This window comes from Pinus tabuliformis, chromosome 6, assembly GCF_031772625.1.
Source record: "Pinus tabuliformis cultivar Carrire ecotype Pingquan chromosome 6, CPIR1, whole genome shotgun sequence".
NCBI lineage: Eukaryota > Viridiplantae > Streptophyta > Pinopsida > Pinales > Pinaceae > Pinus > Pinus tabuliformis.
This window is the reverse complement of record NC_142292.1, coordinates 398,261,761-398,278,876: the sequence shown is the minus strand read 5'-3', so window position 1 is coordinate 398,278,876 and position 17,116 is coordinate 398,261,761. Positions and strand designations below refer to the sequence as shown.

General features: G+C 36.8%; 1 protein-coding gene across 2 annotated transcripts in view; it reads right to left on the bottom strand.

Moving 5' to 3' along the window:
- LOC149258983 (MMS19 nucleotide excision repair protein homolog) overlaps positions 1-17,116 on the bottom strand; it is a 419,217-nt gene that overhangs the window by 247,464 nt on the left and 154,637 nt on the right. For both annotated transcript variants that reach the window (XM_089417142.1, XM_089417149.1), the window contains 4 exons: positions 10,345-10,503; positions 10,040-10,099; positions 9,526-9,714; positions 4,367-4,420 (listed from right to left, as the gene is read on the bottom strand). In XM_089417142.1, the coding sequence (XP_089273268.1) occupies positions 4,367-4,420; positions 9,526-9,714; positions 10,040-10,099; positions 10,345-10,503 (462 nt within the window). The remainder of the gene's footprint in view (positions 1-4,366; positions 4,421-9,525; positions 9,715-10,039; positions 10,100-10,344; positions 10,504-17,116) is intronic.

The following is a 17,116-nucleotide window of genomic DNA, read 5'->3' as shown; positions in this document are numbered from 1 at the left end:
AGTCAAGGGTTCTTGGCTGCTCTTACAGGGTCTCTTAGTGATGACAATGCCTGGATCATTGATAGTGGAGCATCAAGGCACATGACAGGAGAAAGTAAACAACCTCACACTCTATCAAAGGAATCATCTTCTCATACAATGGAATTGGGAGATAACAAAAGCTATTAAGAAGCCTGGGATCAACATCATTAAAAGCTAGAGAATGGAGCTAAGGTGAAGAAGGAGGAAAAAGACAGTTTAAGGATCTATTGAAATTAATCTAAGGAACCTCAAAAAGTTGATTAAAGAATCACATAAGGAGACCTTATAAGGAAAGAAGCTTACTATCTTCAAGGACAATGTCTAACACAATAAAGGAAGAGAACAAATTAGAAGAATCATTCAATGCTTGAAAGAAGAGGATAGATCTCATCCTCGAAAAGAATAAAGTCTTGGATCTAGTAAAAGGAAAAGTGAAGAAGTCTACAAAGAAATCAAGAAGCCTAAAGGGCCAAGAAAGAAGGGACAGGGATCAAGCAAACTTTGCCAAAGAAGTTTCACCAAAGAAGAACATGATGGAAGGACTCGAAGTCAAAGACCTATTTGCTAGGAACTCTTAGGGACTCTATCCCTTGCATCCCTCAAGCTTGGAAGGAGCCCTTACCAACTTCCAAAGATAAGTATCTTACTCCTTGTATTGTCTTTTATATTTGGTTTCCCTTACTTATCTAAGTTTGTTTATATTAAATACTAATCACATTTCTAGTCATATTTTTGTTTAGAAAAGACTTGTTGAATACTCAAGGAACATGGAAGAAGGCTTCACAAAACAAAGCATTGGAATTACAAGGATTGTTAAGAAACAAGAGGTATGTTTTGAATTACAAGTTTTTGATATTTATTCTTGATAAACTATTACTAACATATTTTTTTGTCTAGCTTTCTTGAATCTTAAAGATTCTTGATTGGGTGATTCATCATTAGATAAATCTACCCTCCTTATATCTCTAATTATTCTTGTGGAACCCTAGAAAGGTTCATTGTGAAAACCCTAACTTAAGGGTATGTCGATGATTATGTGTTAAACCCTAATATGCTTAGGTTTATTGTTGAAAGAAAACCTTCGATGTTTTGAAGTTTAAAATAACTGGTTGATGCTTTGATGATGTCTTGTTTGGGATTTTGGTATGATTATGGAAACCCTAACCTGTTAGGGTTGACTGATAATGTCTAAAATCTCGAACCTTTGAAGTATTGGTAATTTAGGGTTTGCTATGTTCTTATATTGAAACCCTAGCTCATTAGGCTTTGGTTGAATGTGTAAGCAAGACCCTTATAATGTCTTAGAAATGATTTCCTAGGGATGTGTGTGTTTCTCTGCTCAAACCCTAGTCTAATAAAGTTTGTTATAAGTCTAACTCTAATTGATATTTGTGAAGTTGGGTTTGACAGTTTGACTAAATGATATGAAATGCCTATGATGATGATGAAGTCCTAGACGTATGAGTTGTCCTCTTCGTCATTGGTCACAAATCCTAGGCTTTGGAACTAAGCCCTAATCGAAGTTTGTTTCTCTAGGATGATAGTATTTGTGTATTCTATGGTTTTGGAGTTAAAACTTAGTAGAAGTAAAATCTCTAGTATATGATGACAATGTGATAATTTGATATTTGTGTAAGATTGTTGCAATCTAAGTCTTAGTTATGATTGATGTTTAATTGTTTGAGAAAATATAGGGTTTGAAACAAGCCCTAATGGAATCTAGTAATGTTATTGATTGAGATGTGATTGGTTTTGATTGTCAAATCTCATGTAAAATCTAAGGTTTGTATGAAACCCTAGTGGGAAGTCTAACATATGAATTCTGAAAGTTGTTAGATACTTGTTTGAATTGTTTCTAGGGTTTGCTATATGTTGTAGTAGGGTATGTCATACCTATGGAAGAAACATTGAAACCCTAGACGTAATGAAAGTTGTTATGAAGCAGTCTAGGGTTTATGACAAAGTCCCTAGCAAGATGTTGAAGAGTATGTGTCTCTTGTTTGTAATTAAGCTCGGGTATCTGATATATATAAAGTTGAAATTCTTTTGTGATTCTGATATGGCTAACTTCAAGCTTCTATAAGATTTGGTTGTACTTTCTATCTAAGTTGTGCAGGTACACAATCTTCAATATGGTGAAGATGTTCGTAAAGTAAATTTGATGTGATAAGCATGATGTGAATGGCGATGGTAATGATAACTCCGATGAGATGGATGGAAGCCATGAAAGATTCTCCGATGTCATAAAGAAGAAGTATAACTCCCTAAATTAAGAGGGATCATGGATGAAATCTCCCTAGGTTAAGAGGGAGCTTGAATGAAAGAAATCTCTCTAGGATAACAAGATGGTTGAGAATATTCCTTGTACATGAATGATTAGATCCTCTCTGATTAAGAGGGAGTGACGGATATGGTTCTCTACTTCATGTGTCATGCACTAGACTAGGACTAACAGCCATCAGTTTTAGTGAAGACCATGACAAAGACAAGAAAATTGGAGAATGTGTTTTGAAGGGTTGCAGAGATAAGAAAAGCCTAGTCGATTTGTGAAATATGTTGTTGCATGGGAAGTAGTAAAGGAAGTTGCATGGTTGAGGAATCTTCTGTCAAAGATTCATTGGAAAAGCTCTAAGTCCTATTGTGGAAAGTTGAGAAGCAACATCAAGTTGTCTAGAAGACCCCAAAGGTTTATATTTTATTATGCACATTTGAAAGTGTATTATTGATTGGGGTTGTGTTTGTACAGGTAAATCTGTAGAAGTTCTGATAGCATGTTGGTTATCGATTAGTTTGATCGAGAGAGATTTGTTGAGGCTTTGCAAGTGAAGCATTGCCTGGGAGGACATCTGGTTGGCACTCTGTGTTGATGTCTAGGTCCCAAAGTAGAGAGGGTGGCATTGGTCGTAGAGCTCTGACCTCAGATACGCACCTAGGTCCCTGGGTTGGTGGTTAGCAAGTAAGTCTGATGGTACCTAGAGAGGCTGAAAGCTTGAGTCCACCTTAGTCCCACTTGGATAGATTGCCCTGGTCATGAATCTAGTCTATGGCATTACGGTGCCTAAACTATTGAGATACCAATGGATAGATTGCCTTGGTCAGGAATCTAGTCTGTGACATTGCGGTGCCTAAACACTTCATTGTTCATATAGTTTGAGATCTTCCATTGTATTTGAATACTATGAATACCTCCCTAGTTAAAAAAAAGTGTTGAAAAATGTAACTAGGTTTGGTCTTCATAAATGTATTTGAGTCATCATGTAATGTACTTGTCAAAATAATAAAGAAAAGAATTTTTATTATTATTATTATTATGACTTATTAAAGCATGGCTTTCATGCTTGGGTCATCATGTTTTAGGTCAAAATCCCCATTGAAGAATTCTAGGATTTATTTTGAGTTAATAGAGTCATTGTACTTTTAAAGAGACCCTTCTTGGGCTTTCAAATCATGTAAAAAGGTTTATTATTGAGCAAAATATGATTTATGTAACCTCCACACCAAGTCGGCCTAATGGAGATCAAAACGGCGTAAAGGACACTTATTCGACCTCACCTGGAGCTTATAAAAGGAAGGAGCTCGAATTCATTTGGAGTATCTCATCTCAAGCTAGTTTGATATCTCTCTAGAAGCCAGAAAAATTGCGAAGTGGATCAAGGAAGCCAAAAGGAGTGCGAGTTGGGTCAAGGTCAAAAAGAAGGAAGAAACCGAAGTTTTGGTGTTACTCTCTCTCTCTTTCGTGCCCTAGTTTGGGAGATCGAAGTCTTCCAAGTGTTGTTGGTACCAGCTGTTACCTGATGTCGTAAGTTGTTGCATATTCGAAGTTGCTAGGGTGGAAGTGTTGCTGCAAAGGGTTCGAAAATCTGGAAGGGTTGACTTGGTGTGGAGGGAAGGCTTGGTCTATGTCTAGGTTGAAGAGTCTCAAAAAAAACTATTGAAGGAGGAGAATTGTTTACTGGATTTTCCCCTTGAGGGAGGTTTTTCCCTAGCATAGTGCCTACATCTTGTGTCTTGTATTTTTGTGAACTTCATACACACATAATATGGTAATTGCTTGATGAAAGAAAAGAGAATAAAGAAGTAAAAGAAGCTAACATAACTCACAAGTAATTATCAAGAAACAGGAATCAAACCCTAATCTACTTGCATTGATCTCTCAACAAGAGGAACAGATTTTCTTGTTGAAATATATTGTTCTTGAATTTTCTTTTGCAAAACATAAAATGCAGATGCATTTCCATTATAGGAACATACATTATAACACATTGATCACATTTGGCAATAGAGGAAGAAACTACCAAATATTTGACAATATTATTTTCAATCTACAAAAATTAATTCAACATACTAGAAGAGCTCTTGATAGATCTTCTCTTGTTATGCCCAATGAATCATTTGGAGGCTGCAAAAGAAGACAACCACAGAATCAAATGTCCATCAAAACACAACTAAGACAAAAAGCATAAATGAACCACTATCTTCTAAAATATCTTCAAAGCAAAATCTTAGTGGCATAAAATTCTCATAAACAGAACAACCAATTCTTTACAGATTTGTTCCTGGATTGTGCTTATCACAAGGTGTGTCAGTGGTAAAGCAATTATTGATGGAATGAGGAACCATTTGCATGGATGAAAATTTCGATTTCCTCCCTCCACTCCCCTTTTCTCCTCATTCTTTTTACCATTTTGATGCAATGTTACAAGCTTCCGTGACATTATGTCCTACTATTAACTCCAAATATTTCATTTAAAGTTTCCTAAAGTTCATGGGGATGCTCAGATGGATCAATATTGGCTCTACTTGATCAAACTAGATAACTTTTCAATATTCAGAATCCTTCAAGACAAAATGACAAAAACATGCATTGAGTTGTTACTTCAATTGCCAACAATGCTGCCATGCTCAGTGAAGAAAATAAATTACTTCCTCGGAGAACAATATTACACAATACTTTTCCATAGGGTACTACATCAGCCCAATGTATATGCTGCCCTATATTTTCTTTTATTTGTTTGAAACATTGCTGTTATCAGAAGTCCATTTCAAAACAACCAATCTAGAATCCCAGAAAATTTATTTGCAGCCAAAGCAATTAGGTTAAGGGTAATACAGATGCAACGTTGTCAATTATTCTGCATAATGAAGAAATTTGTGCCTGTTATTTATTACAATTCCTGTTTAAGTTGTTTCCAGCAACGTTGTCAATTATTCTGCATAATGAAGAAATTTGTGTCTGTTATTTATTACAATTCCTGTTTAAGTGCTTTCTAGTTTTCTGATTTTCACTAGAAATGTTATTTTTATGGCTGCTTCTAAGACAAGTTAAGATAGGAAGGGAATATAAAATCATCTTACAAGCCTTTTTCCAGATCTATTTTTAAAGTGAAATGGAATCAATCATGTAACTTCAAAACATTTTATTGTTTTCCCCCATTGCTAAATAGTAAATACTGACTATGTCTGAGAAATGAAAGAAAAAATGCCCAGAAAACTATAAGTGCATGAACACAACATGGAAACTCAAATTCCATAAACAGCCAGAAACATTCTGTTACCTCACAAACTAGCACTTTAAGGTTAAATTTGCTGTGTGTGTGTCTACTAATGTTTATTAAATGAATGCAGAAATCTGATTTCAAAGGCCCCAAAAAAAGAACACTAACAAATGATCATAAAGGTATGTGTACAACTCAGAAAATGTAAAGTGCAGCAAATTCTAAATAAGAAAATATAGAATTTATTGACACTTCAGCAGCAAAGAAATTGTATTTCCATCCTCCATATTTGCTCAACATCCAAAAAGTACAAGCTTCTAGCTTTCCATATCCTTCAAGATATTAAACAATGTTAAAAGGGGACAGATCCCCAAATCCAACCATACATGAAATGGAGAGAGCAAATCCTTATATAAGTTTCATAACTACTCAACAATAAAGAAGTATTTTTTTCCCAGGTCCATTAGTTCTCCAAGGAATAACAATAAAAAATCCTTCTCGAATCTCAACAACCACTTTGCTAAAGTAGCAATGAATTGTTGAGATCCACTTTTTTCTCCATGAAGAACAATAAAATAACTAAGGAAAACAATACAATAATGCTCTCATGTAACCAGCTCCATGAGACAAGAAAAAAAATAAAATCTCCAAAGTGGTTGACCATGTCAACAAGCTACAATGTGTGCTCTCAAGCTCCTTCAAGGTAGGCAACTCCACTAACAAACCTTTAAAAATATGCAACCAACTACCACAAGTCATACATCTGGCCATCCAAGGTGGAATATCCCACCAAATATCAATGTTCCATGGGAACGCGTCCCCCAGGGTCAGGTGCGCACACCCCTCGCACCCCATGCACCTGAGACGGGGGGACGTCTGAGGAAACGTTTCCCCACGTCCCCCTTTTGGGGAGACGTGGGGAGACGCAAGGGGGGATGTTTCCCCAGTGTGGGGGACGCGACTCCCCAAAAGGCGTCCCCCCTCAAAATGGGCTATGCGTCCCCCTTAAATTTGCTTGTAAACAATGATTTATGACAGGGAAAACTTAGTATTTGATCATATTGCCCTACTAATGTTATGCAATTCATGGTAATGTTTAAGAATGACATTCTCCTTTATCTTTCATTTTCATCCTTTTACTTAAATTTTTAACATTACCATGAAATGACTCAGGATGTTTGAGAGTGGTTCTGACCTCTTTGGATTTCATATGCAGAAAGTAGAATTTTAGATCTCACTCTAAATCCAGCAAACTTAACAATTTTTCAGGAATTCAGGTTTCGATGGATTGCAATGTTTCTATTGCATTTTGTCATGTACAAGGGTATGGAATTAGTATTTAATCAAGAGCACCAAGCCCTCTATGTACTTTAGAGTGACTTTTAGACTCATCACTCCACTGTTTTTGAGTTTAGTTATATCAAAATACTATTCCAGTCTTTAGATTTCAATATCTATTATAGTCTATTTTGCTTAGTACTAATTAGATTCTAGAATGATGAATGATGAATTTTAATTTTAAATCAATTTAGAATCTAGAATGATGAATGATGAATTTAATTTTTAAATCAATGTAGATTCTAGAATGGTGAATAATGAATGATGAATATGTATCAGAGTATTTCATTATTGAATCTCGTGGTCTACGGATGAATCATTTATGTATTAGTAAGGATGATGAGTATGGATCAATGTATTTCATTACTTAATTCAATTATGTATGTATCATTGTATTTATGCTTTCATTATTGAATATGAATTTGAAATATATATATATATATATTAAAAAAATTATATACCGCGATGTCCCCCCGTCCCCCCTAAATTTCCCTAAAATTTGAGGGTACTCCCACACATCCCCCTTGTGCGTCTCCCCGCACCTGCGTCTCCCCGTCCCAGAGTCTTGGTGGAACATTGCCAAATATATATTAAAAATCTGTAATAATGCTCTATAAGGTGGATTGGGGCCCATTGTGATTCATTGTGACAATTAGAGTTGCATTAAGCTCTTTGAGAAGAAAGTGTTTCATGATATGTCCAAGCACATAAAGATCAAATACCACATCATAGACAGGGTCCACAGAGGTGTTGTGAGATTGTGGTACATCTCTACATAGAAGCAGGTAGCATAGGGGAAGTTTGTGTTTTACAGAGACAAGTTAGGGTTGGTGGAGAATCCTTCCTTGCTAGGAGAGAGTATTGATTTTGTAGCCTGGAAAGGTCTTCTACATTGGCTTGGTGTCTTAGCATGTAGAAGATATTTGATTGCCTCTTTAGGTGCTTGCCAAATTCTAAGAATGGATAATTAAATTATTTAAGTGACTTAGATATCATCTCAACAGTTGATCTCAAGTGAAGCTTAGAATTTAATCCTAGCCATTGATCACTTAGAAGATTATGGTTACGGATTTTGGCTTAATGAAATTATAAAATAACCCTAAGGGAGTGGTAAACACACACAATTCCGGAGGAAGCGATTTTCTCTAAAGCGAGAGCTCAAAAGGGTTGACTAGACTGAAAAGAAGTTAGGAGAAGTGCAGCAAGGAATTTCGGCAGAAATTTAGGGAGATCGAGTTTAGGAATGAGGAAGAATGAGTTTCTGAAAAGGAGGGCTGAATTGTGTAGGAGGCCAAAATATCCAGAGAGAGGTCGATTTTCTAAGTGCACAAGGGTCGTACGAGGTGAGACAAAAAAGGGGCTGGTTTGCTGGTGAGACAGGTCAAAGTCTCCAGGGCTGAGTTTCTTTAGGAGGGTCACTTTCTAGAAACTGATTTTCCCAGTGGGGCTGAGTTTCCAAATTCCCAGCAGTTGTATTTTTTTGTGTATTCTCTGTGGGTCTAACCCAGAATTTTCCAGAGTTCAATAATATGATGGAAGGTTGTGTTGGGTACAAATTTGTTATTGTAGTGTAATTGAACTCTCCATTTTATTTTCTGAGTTATTATAACAGTGTGTTTATTTTATCAGCAATTTCAGAAATATTTGAGATAATATTTTCTGGGTTCTTAATAAATTGTTGAAGTAAATCAGACCTGGTATAAAAAAAAAAAAAAAAATTAACACTGGTTTCTTTCCATCTCATTTCCTCCATTTCCTATCTTTTCCATATCCCTTTCTCATGTCCACTTCCATTTCCACATACTATACTCTACTACAACAACCTTTACTTTACCCACATTGAGAACATACACTGGACTGGGAATTTGTAAGGTATAACTAGAAATGTTCCCTGTGCACCCGGGCAATCTTTCATTTAACAACTCAACAGAAATCAATGCAGGGTGCTGCAAGAAGAGACGGATTCAAGAACGGTTAACCATTATACTGATCCAGTTAACTGCTCCAACTTTTATGCGCAGTATGTCTCTATTGGTATCACAAAAGAAATTCACCTGTGATATGTATTTGGCTTTACACCATTCTACATCGATATCTGTCTACAGAAACATCCATCAGCCCATATCATTAATGAACTTGACTTTTGCCCAGTTTTCTAATACATTTATTATTTATACTGTGCTCATATACAATCATTAAAAAAGAGCAAATTTGACTCAAGTGCTACAACCATTCAATATTTGGATACAGAATGCATACATCAGCGCATATCAGAAACAGATTTTAGTTCCTCCTTGGTCTTCTAAAACCTTTTTATTGCATACCAAGTTCATATATATTTCAACTTGGGAGATCGAAACTTCTATTTTACTATTGTTCAATCAATATGAAAACCATCATCATGGAATATTAGACCAGCTGCAACAATGTTGAGTTGTTAACTACTCACTACCAAATAAACAAATTTTGCATTTGAGTTACGATCAAAGCTATGAAAGTTACCTTCCTGTTGATGTAAATCAAGAATAAATAATAATCAGGCCCAACAAACATGAATTCTGATTGTTAGGATAAATACACACCAATAAATTAATAGCAAGGGACATTCTGCACAATCATTGCATCTTATAGCTCATGACTTGAGAACATAAATGGGGGAAGTGAAAATTACAGGATTGAACGAAATTGGAAAGTAACGGCTGATAATGTCGAAAAGATCCTCTGCACAACTTGCTAAAGGTCCCTCTGGATCTGGAAATATATGTACTAACAACTCAACAATATGGAATGCCAGCAAAAGGCAGCGAGGATCTTTCTCCTCATCAATTGCTGCACAAACTCCATAAACAAGATCATCACCCTGCCATTTATGACGAATTTTTGTCATTTGAAGAGTGTGACAATACACCAAAACCCACTGAAACAAAATAAAATAAATAATATATTTCAAAAAGGATTAGAAAAGTGAAATGTGTTGTGCGGATGAAAAGAGAAGCAATATGAATTGGCATTTAAAAGAAGTCAAAACGGTTTAATATTTAGTAAACATACAATGTGAAATATTAAAATCTATAAAATCAGTTAGCTTTTCAGCCATGAAAAGGATATTAGAAATATAAATGATAAATCAGCTAAAATAGGTAAAACAATTGGCATTAGCCTCATCATCAGGGGAAAGAAAATACCAGTGATGAAATGGCATCAGCATAGGCATCAAGGAGGCACTCCAGAAGCTCAAGACATAACTTCACAACATTATAAGTTTTATCAGTCGTATGACAAACTACATCTATTGTATGTCAAAATATGTTAATTTCATGAAACTGTGTACTGAGAACACAAGAAGATAATCTGAATATAACAGACTTACCAGGACAAACATATTACTGAAGCATATGTTATAACTCCTATCCTTAAATATAAATTCTTCAGACTTTTACCTAGTTTAATGCTATAAAATGTTATCTTGAACATCAAATGTACAACCCACCATACGATCTTGTTGTGCTAAAGCCTGAACTTGAAGGTTTTCCATGTAAGACTGAATAAGCTTCTTTACATCCCCACTTGAGACCAAGCCTACATCACTCTTCCTTTTAAGAAGAGCCAAACAACCAATGACAGCTCCTCGCAAAGCTGGCCAATCTGCCTGATTTAAAGAAAAATATAATTAGATGACTAAATAGTTTTGCTATTTTACTTTGCCATTTACTATTTACGCTTTGTTGTTATATGCAAAGACAAGCATTTCCAATCTAAATCCAGAAGATAATTACAAAACCAACTCAATTATATGCACGGATAAAACATTATCAGAATATTTAACTGCCATAAAATTCAAAAAACAAAAGCTCATCCATATGATCCACCTCAGAATCTTTGATGGGCGCTGCTTCCAGGTTAAAGATGCCAGATAACAAGATTGTATTTTATATAAGAAATTGAATTAAATTAAATCTATGTCATAGAGCTAGATTCAACAGAAAAAATATAAATAAATAAAAGCAGATGGTTCATTCTTTTCGGTGTGCAAAATGGGGAGACAATAGCAAACATTTCATGGAAGTCCAACCCAACAAGACATTATTTTGTCACTCATCCAAATCTAATTTGGTCACTCATCCCCTAAGGAGTGGTTGGGGCCAATGGGACCAAGTTGTATGATTGTAGGGGGAGCATCCGAGCAAAGCCACAGGGAGCTTTGACTCTCTAGCATCTAAGGCCATTGGGAAGCCGAACTCTCCTAGCATCCAAGGCCATTGGAAGAAGCTTTGAATAGGAATTTGGCTACTTGGGCAAAGCCATGTGCAAATGTGTCTAGAAGGGGCGCACCTGAACCTAGGGCCTCTGATATATAGTCTATCTATGGTGTCACTTGCAAGGCACCTAGAGCCTAGAGCAATAGCTCCACGTAGGTCTCGAGGGGAGACGTCAAGCCCCTGGGTGGGATGAAAGGAGACCCAACACCTCGCTGCTCTTGAATCTGCAGTATCATAGTCCTCTGTCTACCACTTGTGACTCTAATCCAACAAGATAACTAGGAAGTAGGAGGCAATTCTCTTCAGAATCTCCTGTTAAGTGGAGAACCTGAGCATTAAGATCTAAAATTTAACACTTCTATCATGCATCACCTGCAAGGCACCTGCAGTCCAAGTACCTTAAGAACAAGGAGAGAGTCCCTAAGTCTCAAAATAGGTGGGGCAGTGGAAAATGAAGTGCACATCTGTCTCAATATCTTGTCTATGACAAAGCATGCATATCCTATCCAACATAAAGATGTGATGTTCAACCTCAACTCCAAGCATCTGAATAACCATGTGAAATTGACGACGGGGGATCCTAAGAGCATGGATCCAATGTTTACATTTGTGTTACGACAACATAATACAAGGCTAGTCTTCAATATCCAACTTTAATAAAATACAAATGGATGTGAAGTCAAATGAATAGGAGTGCCCTTCAAGAGGAGTTATTCCTTCTTGACATCACCTATAAAGAGGGCACTCTCCAACGAAGCCCTTAAGCAACAGATACTGTAAAATAGTCAATGGACTAGGTATGCCTTTGAAATTTATGCAAATGTTGTTTAAGGCTTCCCTTGGATCTAGGGCCGGAGTATTAAACTACTCCCAATGTGAGTACTGTAGAAAGATGTCCCAAGGTAGTTACAATTCATAAATAAATGTGCCAATGATAGCATATTGAAGGGAGAATTCTACTTGGCCAATAGGTCAAATGCCTCAAAAACCTCAAATCATGGGTAAAATAGCAAAGGTAGGTAAATCTCTCCCTTTAATGCACAAACAAACTCCTCCATAAATGATCTGTCCTAGTAAAATATGTATTGAAGGTGGGATGCTTTCCGATCGAGTATAAAAAGCTTAAAACCATGTGCCAAAACCATAACTACCTCAAAATTAAAAACCATGGCTCAAGGAGGAGGGCATTCTTAATATGTGTGCAAGGTGGTTATGCTCCTCAACAAATGTGCTGACAATAATCTCAAGAAGCCAACCACATGCTAAATATAGCCCTATTGGTTACGGCACTCCTAAAACCACGGGGTCAAATTTGTAGATCCTTATCCATGTGACCCAATTCAATTACCAACGCCTCAAAATATGGTGGGTGCCCTAGAAGAGTGTGCATAAACAAGACACCTTCAATAAATACCTCAAAACTCCATGTAATAGTCAAATGACGAGAATATTAGAGGCCTCCTTAGAATAGGTGTTCTACTAGCTCACTATCTCCATCATTTAAGCAATAACTACCGATCCAAAGCATGTGCCCTGGGCAAGTGTGCCTTTTAGTGTGGGCATACTACCTCCATGAGCTCTCAATCAACATAATGAAGCAATAATACGCCATGAAACTTAGGGCAACCATGTAGCCACACCAAGACACCAATCCACGACATCAAGGAGAAACAAATAACCAATACTACTTACGAAAAACCTTACTTGATAAGTATTCCCTCCATGAATGTGCTAGTGATTAATCAAAAGTGCATAATGCTAAGCAAAACCCCATAAAGGCATCAAACACTGCATATGTGCAAAACGCAAGCCTCCAAACACAACCTCCTTGGCAAAGTCTTCAATTTGGGACAAACCTCATGCTATATGAGGGGTAATAGAATGCATCCTCATATTTGTCGCATAGTTTTAGAAAATAGCTAGGTTGCACCAGAAATTAGCCAAACGGGTAAGTCAAACCCTCTTGCTTGCTAATCAAACCAAAAAATCCAATCCAAGAACTAGTTACGCTGGTTTGGTACCTAATCGGTCCTATCTAGTCGGGTCTATAAAAAACCAACTCGTATTTTCAAATTGTCTGTTTATACCAATTTATTGGTCAAACATTGGTGTTTTGAGACGAGTTAATAGTGTTCAGTTTACTAACTGCTATAACTTAGTTTCTAAGTACATAGATGTGCACCATGTGCTCAAAATTTAGCATGGTATCAAAACAAGTTATCTGAAATTCCAGGATCCATGTATGGAGTAGGTTGTTACCTGTGGCAGGATGATGCCGTAGGATTTCAATGGGTGTGATGCCCTAGCTTCAATGATTAACATTGATCTGTGCCTAAGATAAGCATTGGGACATGTGATAGGTTGTTGAGTGTGATGCACTAGATGCTCTACGGATTGGAGTGTTGTTTATGCCTGAGAGAGTTGATATGCACCTGTGATAAGTTGTTGATTTGAAATTCTTTCCAAATAATCTATTCAGTTAAGGTATTTCCTAGGAGTTAAAGGGATGGCCAATCTAGGTCTTAAAGAGTTTAACTAATATAAGGCACTACAAACTTCACTCTTTGGAAGTGCAGAAAATTGACGTTGTTGGAGGGGGTTGATCTTTTGGTGTTTTATTGAGGTGAACCGTGACAGTCATAGTGCCTACCAATCATGTACAATTGGCCAAACACAACAAAAAGGTAGCCAAAACTAAGAAAATTATCCTTGGTTTTGTGAAAATCCATTTGATCCCTCACGTCAGAGAAGATGATGGCTTTGGAGATGCATGATGCCTTGATCACTCTATAGCACTATACTTAGATCATGAAAGTTACCACAAGATGTTTTTGAAGAACAAGATTTTTTCCACATGCATGAGTGACACAAACATGGTGGCCAACTACTTGATGAAGATCACTATCCTAGGAGATCAGTGATGCCACTCATTCATTTAACAGAGTGCCTCTCTCTTTCTGTGTTCCTTCAAGTGATGTTCTAGAGTTCAATGATATTTCATGCGTTCTTGATTTAGCAAAGAATTATCTTCCAATTTCTTGCATGGCATATCTACGATGCATGGCTAAGTTTGATGATTAGTGAGTGAACATTAGAAAATGCAACCCCAATCCTGATTGAGTTTTGTCCATTGGAGTGAATGAAGGTGGCCTTACATGGAGCTAGTAATTTTTTTCATTAAAAATAATTATTTAGTGATTTTTCTCATTAAAAATTAATTATTTTATGTACATTTTCCAATACTGATTTATTGAATCACGTTCAGTCATGTTTCACCTGGTTTCAGTTTGAATCCCCAATTTACATAGGTGGCTAGTTCGAAACCCGATTCCAGTTTTTAAAATTATGATTTGTCATCAAGCAAAATCTATATGGATTTGGTACTTGCATTTAACACCTCCAACAAGATAAGATCCCCCATAATTGAATAGTGCAAGATGTCTTGGCATAGGTCAAGGAAGGGATCCCCACGTCAATTGTTGTGAATAGAAAGTGAGAGGAAGTCGGGAGGAAGGAACAAACTGCAAAGAAGATATCCCAAGGTAAGGAGCCAATACCTTAGGACTAGACCCACATATAGCTCTCATATTCATCAAAAGCAATTGTTCAGGAAGTAGGGGCCATCCCAAAGGGATTCACAAATCAAGTAGCAAATGGCACTAAAGCTCCCCTAACATTGTCGTAGTGATTGCTAATTCCCTAACCCCAACAACCTGACCAATTACTATCTAACTGATTCCTTGCAATAATATTTAATTATTATGAAAATTTATTGAATAGAAGACACAATTAGGATCGTAACAAATTATAACAGTGAACGCAAAATAAAAGATCAATCTCACAAATATGCACGCAAGGATTTCTATCCTTCAAATCAGTTCTTCATTCAAATAACTCTAGAACTTACAAGGGTTCCCCTCCTAGGATAATGGACCTATGAGGAAAAAATACATACAACAATAAACCTAGAAATATTCCAGCTTATCAAACCCCTCTGTAGATCTATCCTTAAATCTTTTTGGATGATCCAGATCCTTCCCTTGCCACCAATTAAACTCTTTGTCAAACCCTGAACATTTGAATGCAGTCCTTCTCCACCTGATCCCTGAGAACTCACTCTCACTATGTCTTGTGCTCAAGATGTAATATGTTCTCTCCCTTGGCCTACCCTTCCTTTTATAAGTTTAAGTTACTGACCAAATCCACAACCCTAACTCCAAAGTGATTGATGGTTGAAATTAGATCTCACCTCACTTGAGAGCAACGGTTGATATTCATCTAATTCACAAGTGCAAATTACCTTTGCATTTCACTACATTAACTCATTTTATCTTATAAAAGTCAATTACTTCAATCTATGTTGTAGGAAACGCCAAAAATGGTGGCATACCAGTAACGGCAACAGCCCGAAACATCGAAATGAACTTGAAACGGGGCCGAAACGCTGCCAATCGTACTATATGGCGTTTCGCGATTTCGTAACGCCGTATCGTACAGCCAGCAGCGTTTCGGCCCTGCTTCTGCCGCTACAGGCCGAGTTTTGGAAAAAGGGCATGGGCCCCATCTAACACCAAAACACACTTAAACCAATTTTTATGTGGTTGTTAGCTAAATTTTATAAAAAAAATTACCAATGGAATTCTCTAGAAAATGAAAAGAATTGAATTCCATAGTTTTAAAACTCCGACTCCGACTCCGACTCGGTATCGACTCGGCCGACTCGATTTCAATGACTCGGTCGTTGCAAAAAATACATTAAATATTTATTTTTTATAAAAACACATAATTTTAAAGATTTTCATTCATGTTTCCAAACACACAGCATTAGAATATAGATAGAAGACAACATATGATCAAAGTAGGCTCATGAATATATCCATTATATCAAAATGGCACCCAGTGCATTGTCCAATACATACACGATGATGATATAGAGATCAAAACAAAAACACATAACCAAGGAGGCTATAAATGGCCTCTACAACAAAAGTCTGTGACCAGTACTACTGGCTACTGCTAGAGTTGCCAACATCATTTGGCTTAGTGTTACTTGGGAGTAGAAGCGAAAGTGGGGAGCGAGAGCGAAAACGGGAGCGGGAGCGACATTTTCAGAAGCTCCTGGTTTGGGAGCGAATCCCAGAGGAGTTCGACAACCAATGTCACTAACATCAAGGTACATAGAGGGATTGGTGCTCTTGATTAAATACGAGTTCCATACCCTAATACATGACAAAAGTCAATGGAAACATTGCAATCCTCCAATCCTGAAATCCTGAAAAACTGATAAGTCTGCTGGATTTTGAATGAAATCTAAAATTCTACTTTCTCCATATGAAACCAATGAGGCCGAAACCACTCTCAAACATCCTGAGTCATTTCATGGTAATGTTAAAAATTTAAGTAAAAAGATGAAAATGAAGATTAAGGAGAATGTCACTTTTACTTTAAGAATTTAACATTACCATGAAATTTGAATAGCATATCAATAGTATAGAGCATTTGAGTGTGTTAAATAAGGTTTGGGAGGGGGAAATGGACCCCAAATAACATTTAATTAATTCATAAAACACATTGGAGTACAAACCAATCAGCAAACACCTTAAAAAATCATTATAAAATTGTTAAATCGTTGTTTTACTGGGGTTACAGGCCACTGTTTGTGAAACGGCCGAGTTAGTATGGAAACGGCCGAGTTGGCCGAGTCATGGCTAACTCGGCCAAACGAGCCGTTTCTTCTACCGAGTCACTCCTGAGGGCAACAAAACAGATCAACTCGGCCGTTTCGGTTTCGAAACGACCGAATTTTAAAACTATGGTAATAATTTCCTCTTCCCTGAAGTTTCTTCTTGGATGGCCTTCTCCCTAGCCTTATTCTCCTCAAAATTTTCAAACTTGACAAGGTATTTTTCCCTAACATGACCTAACACTTAATTTGGTGCTTCACATGGCTTTACTTGGCCTCTTATCCCAACCAAGTGTTTTTCAATATGAGAATACCGCCAC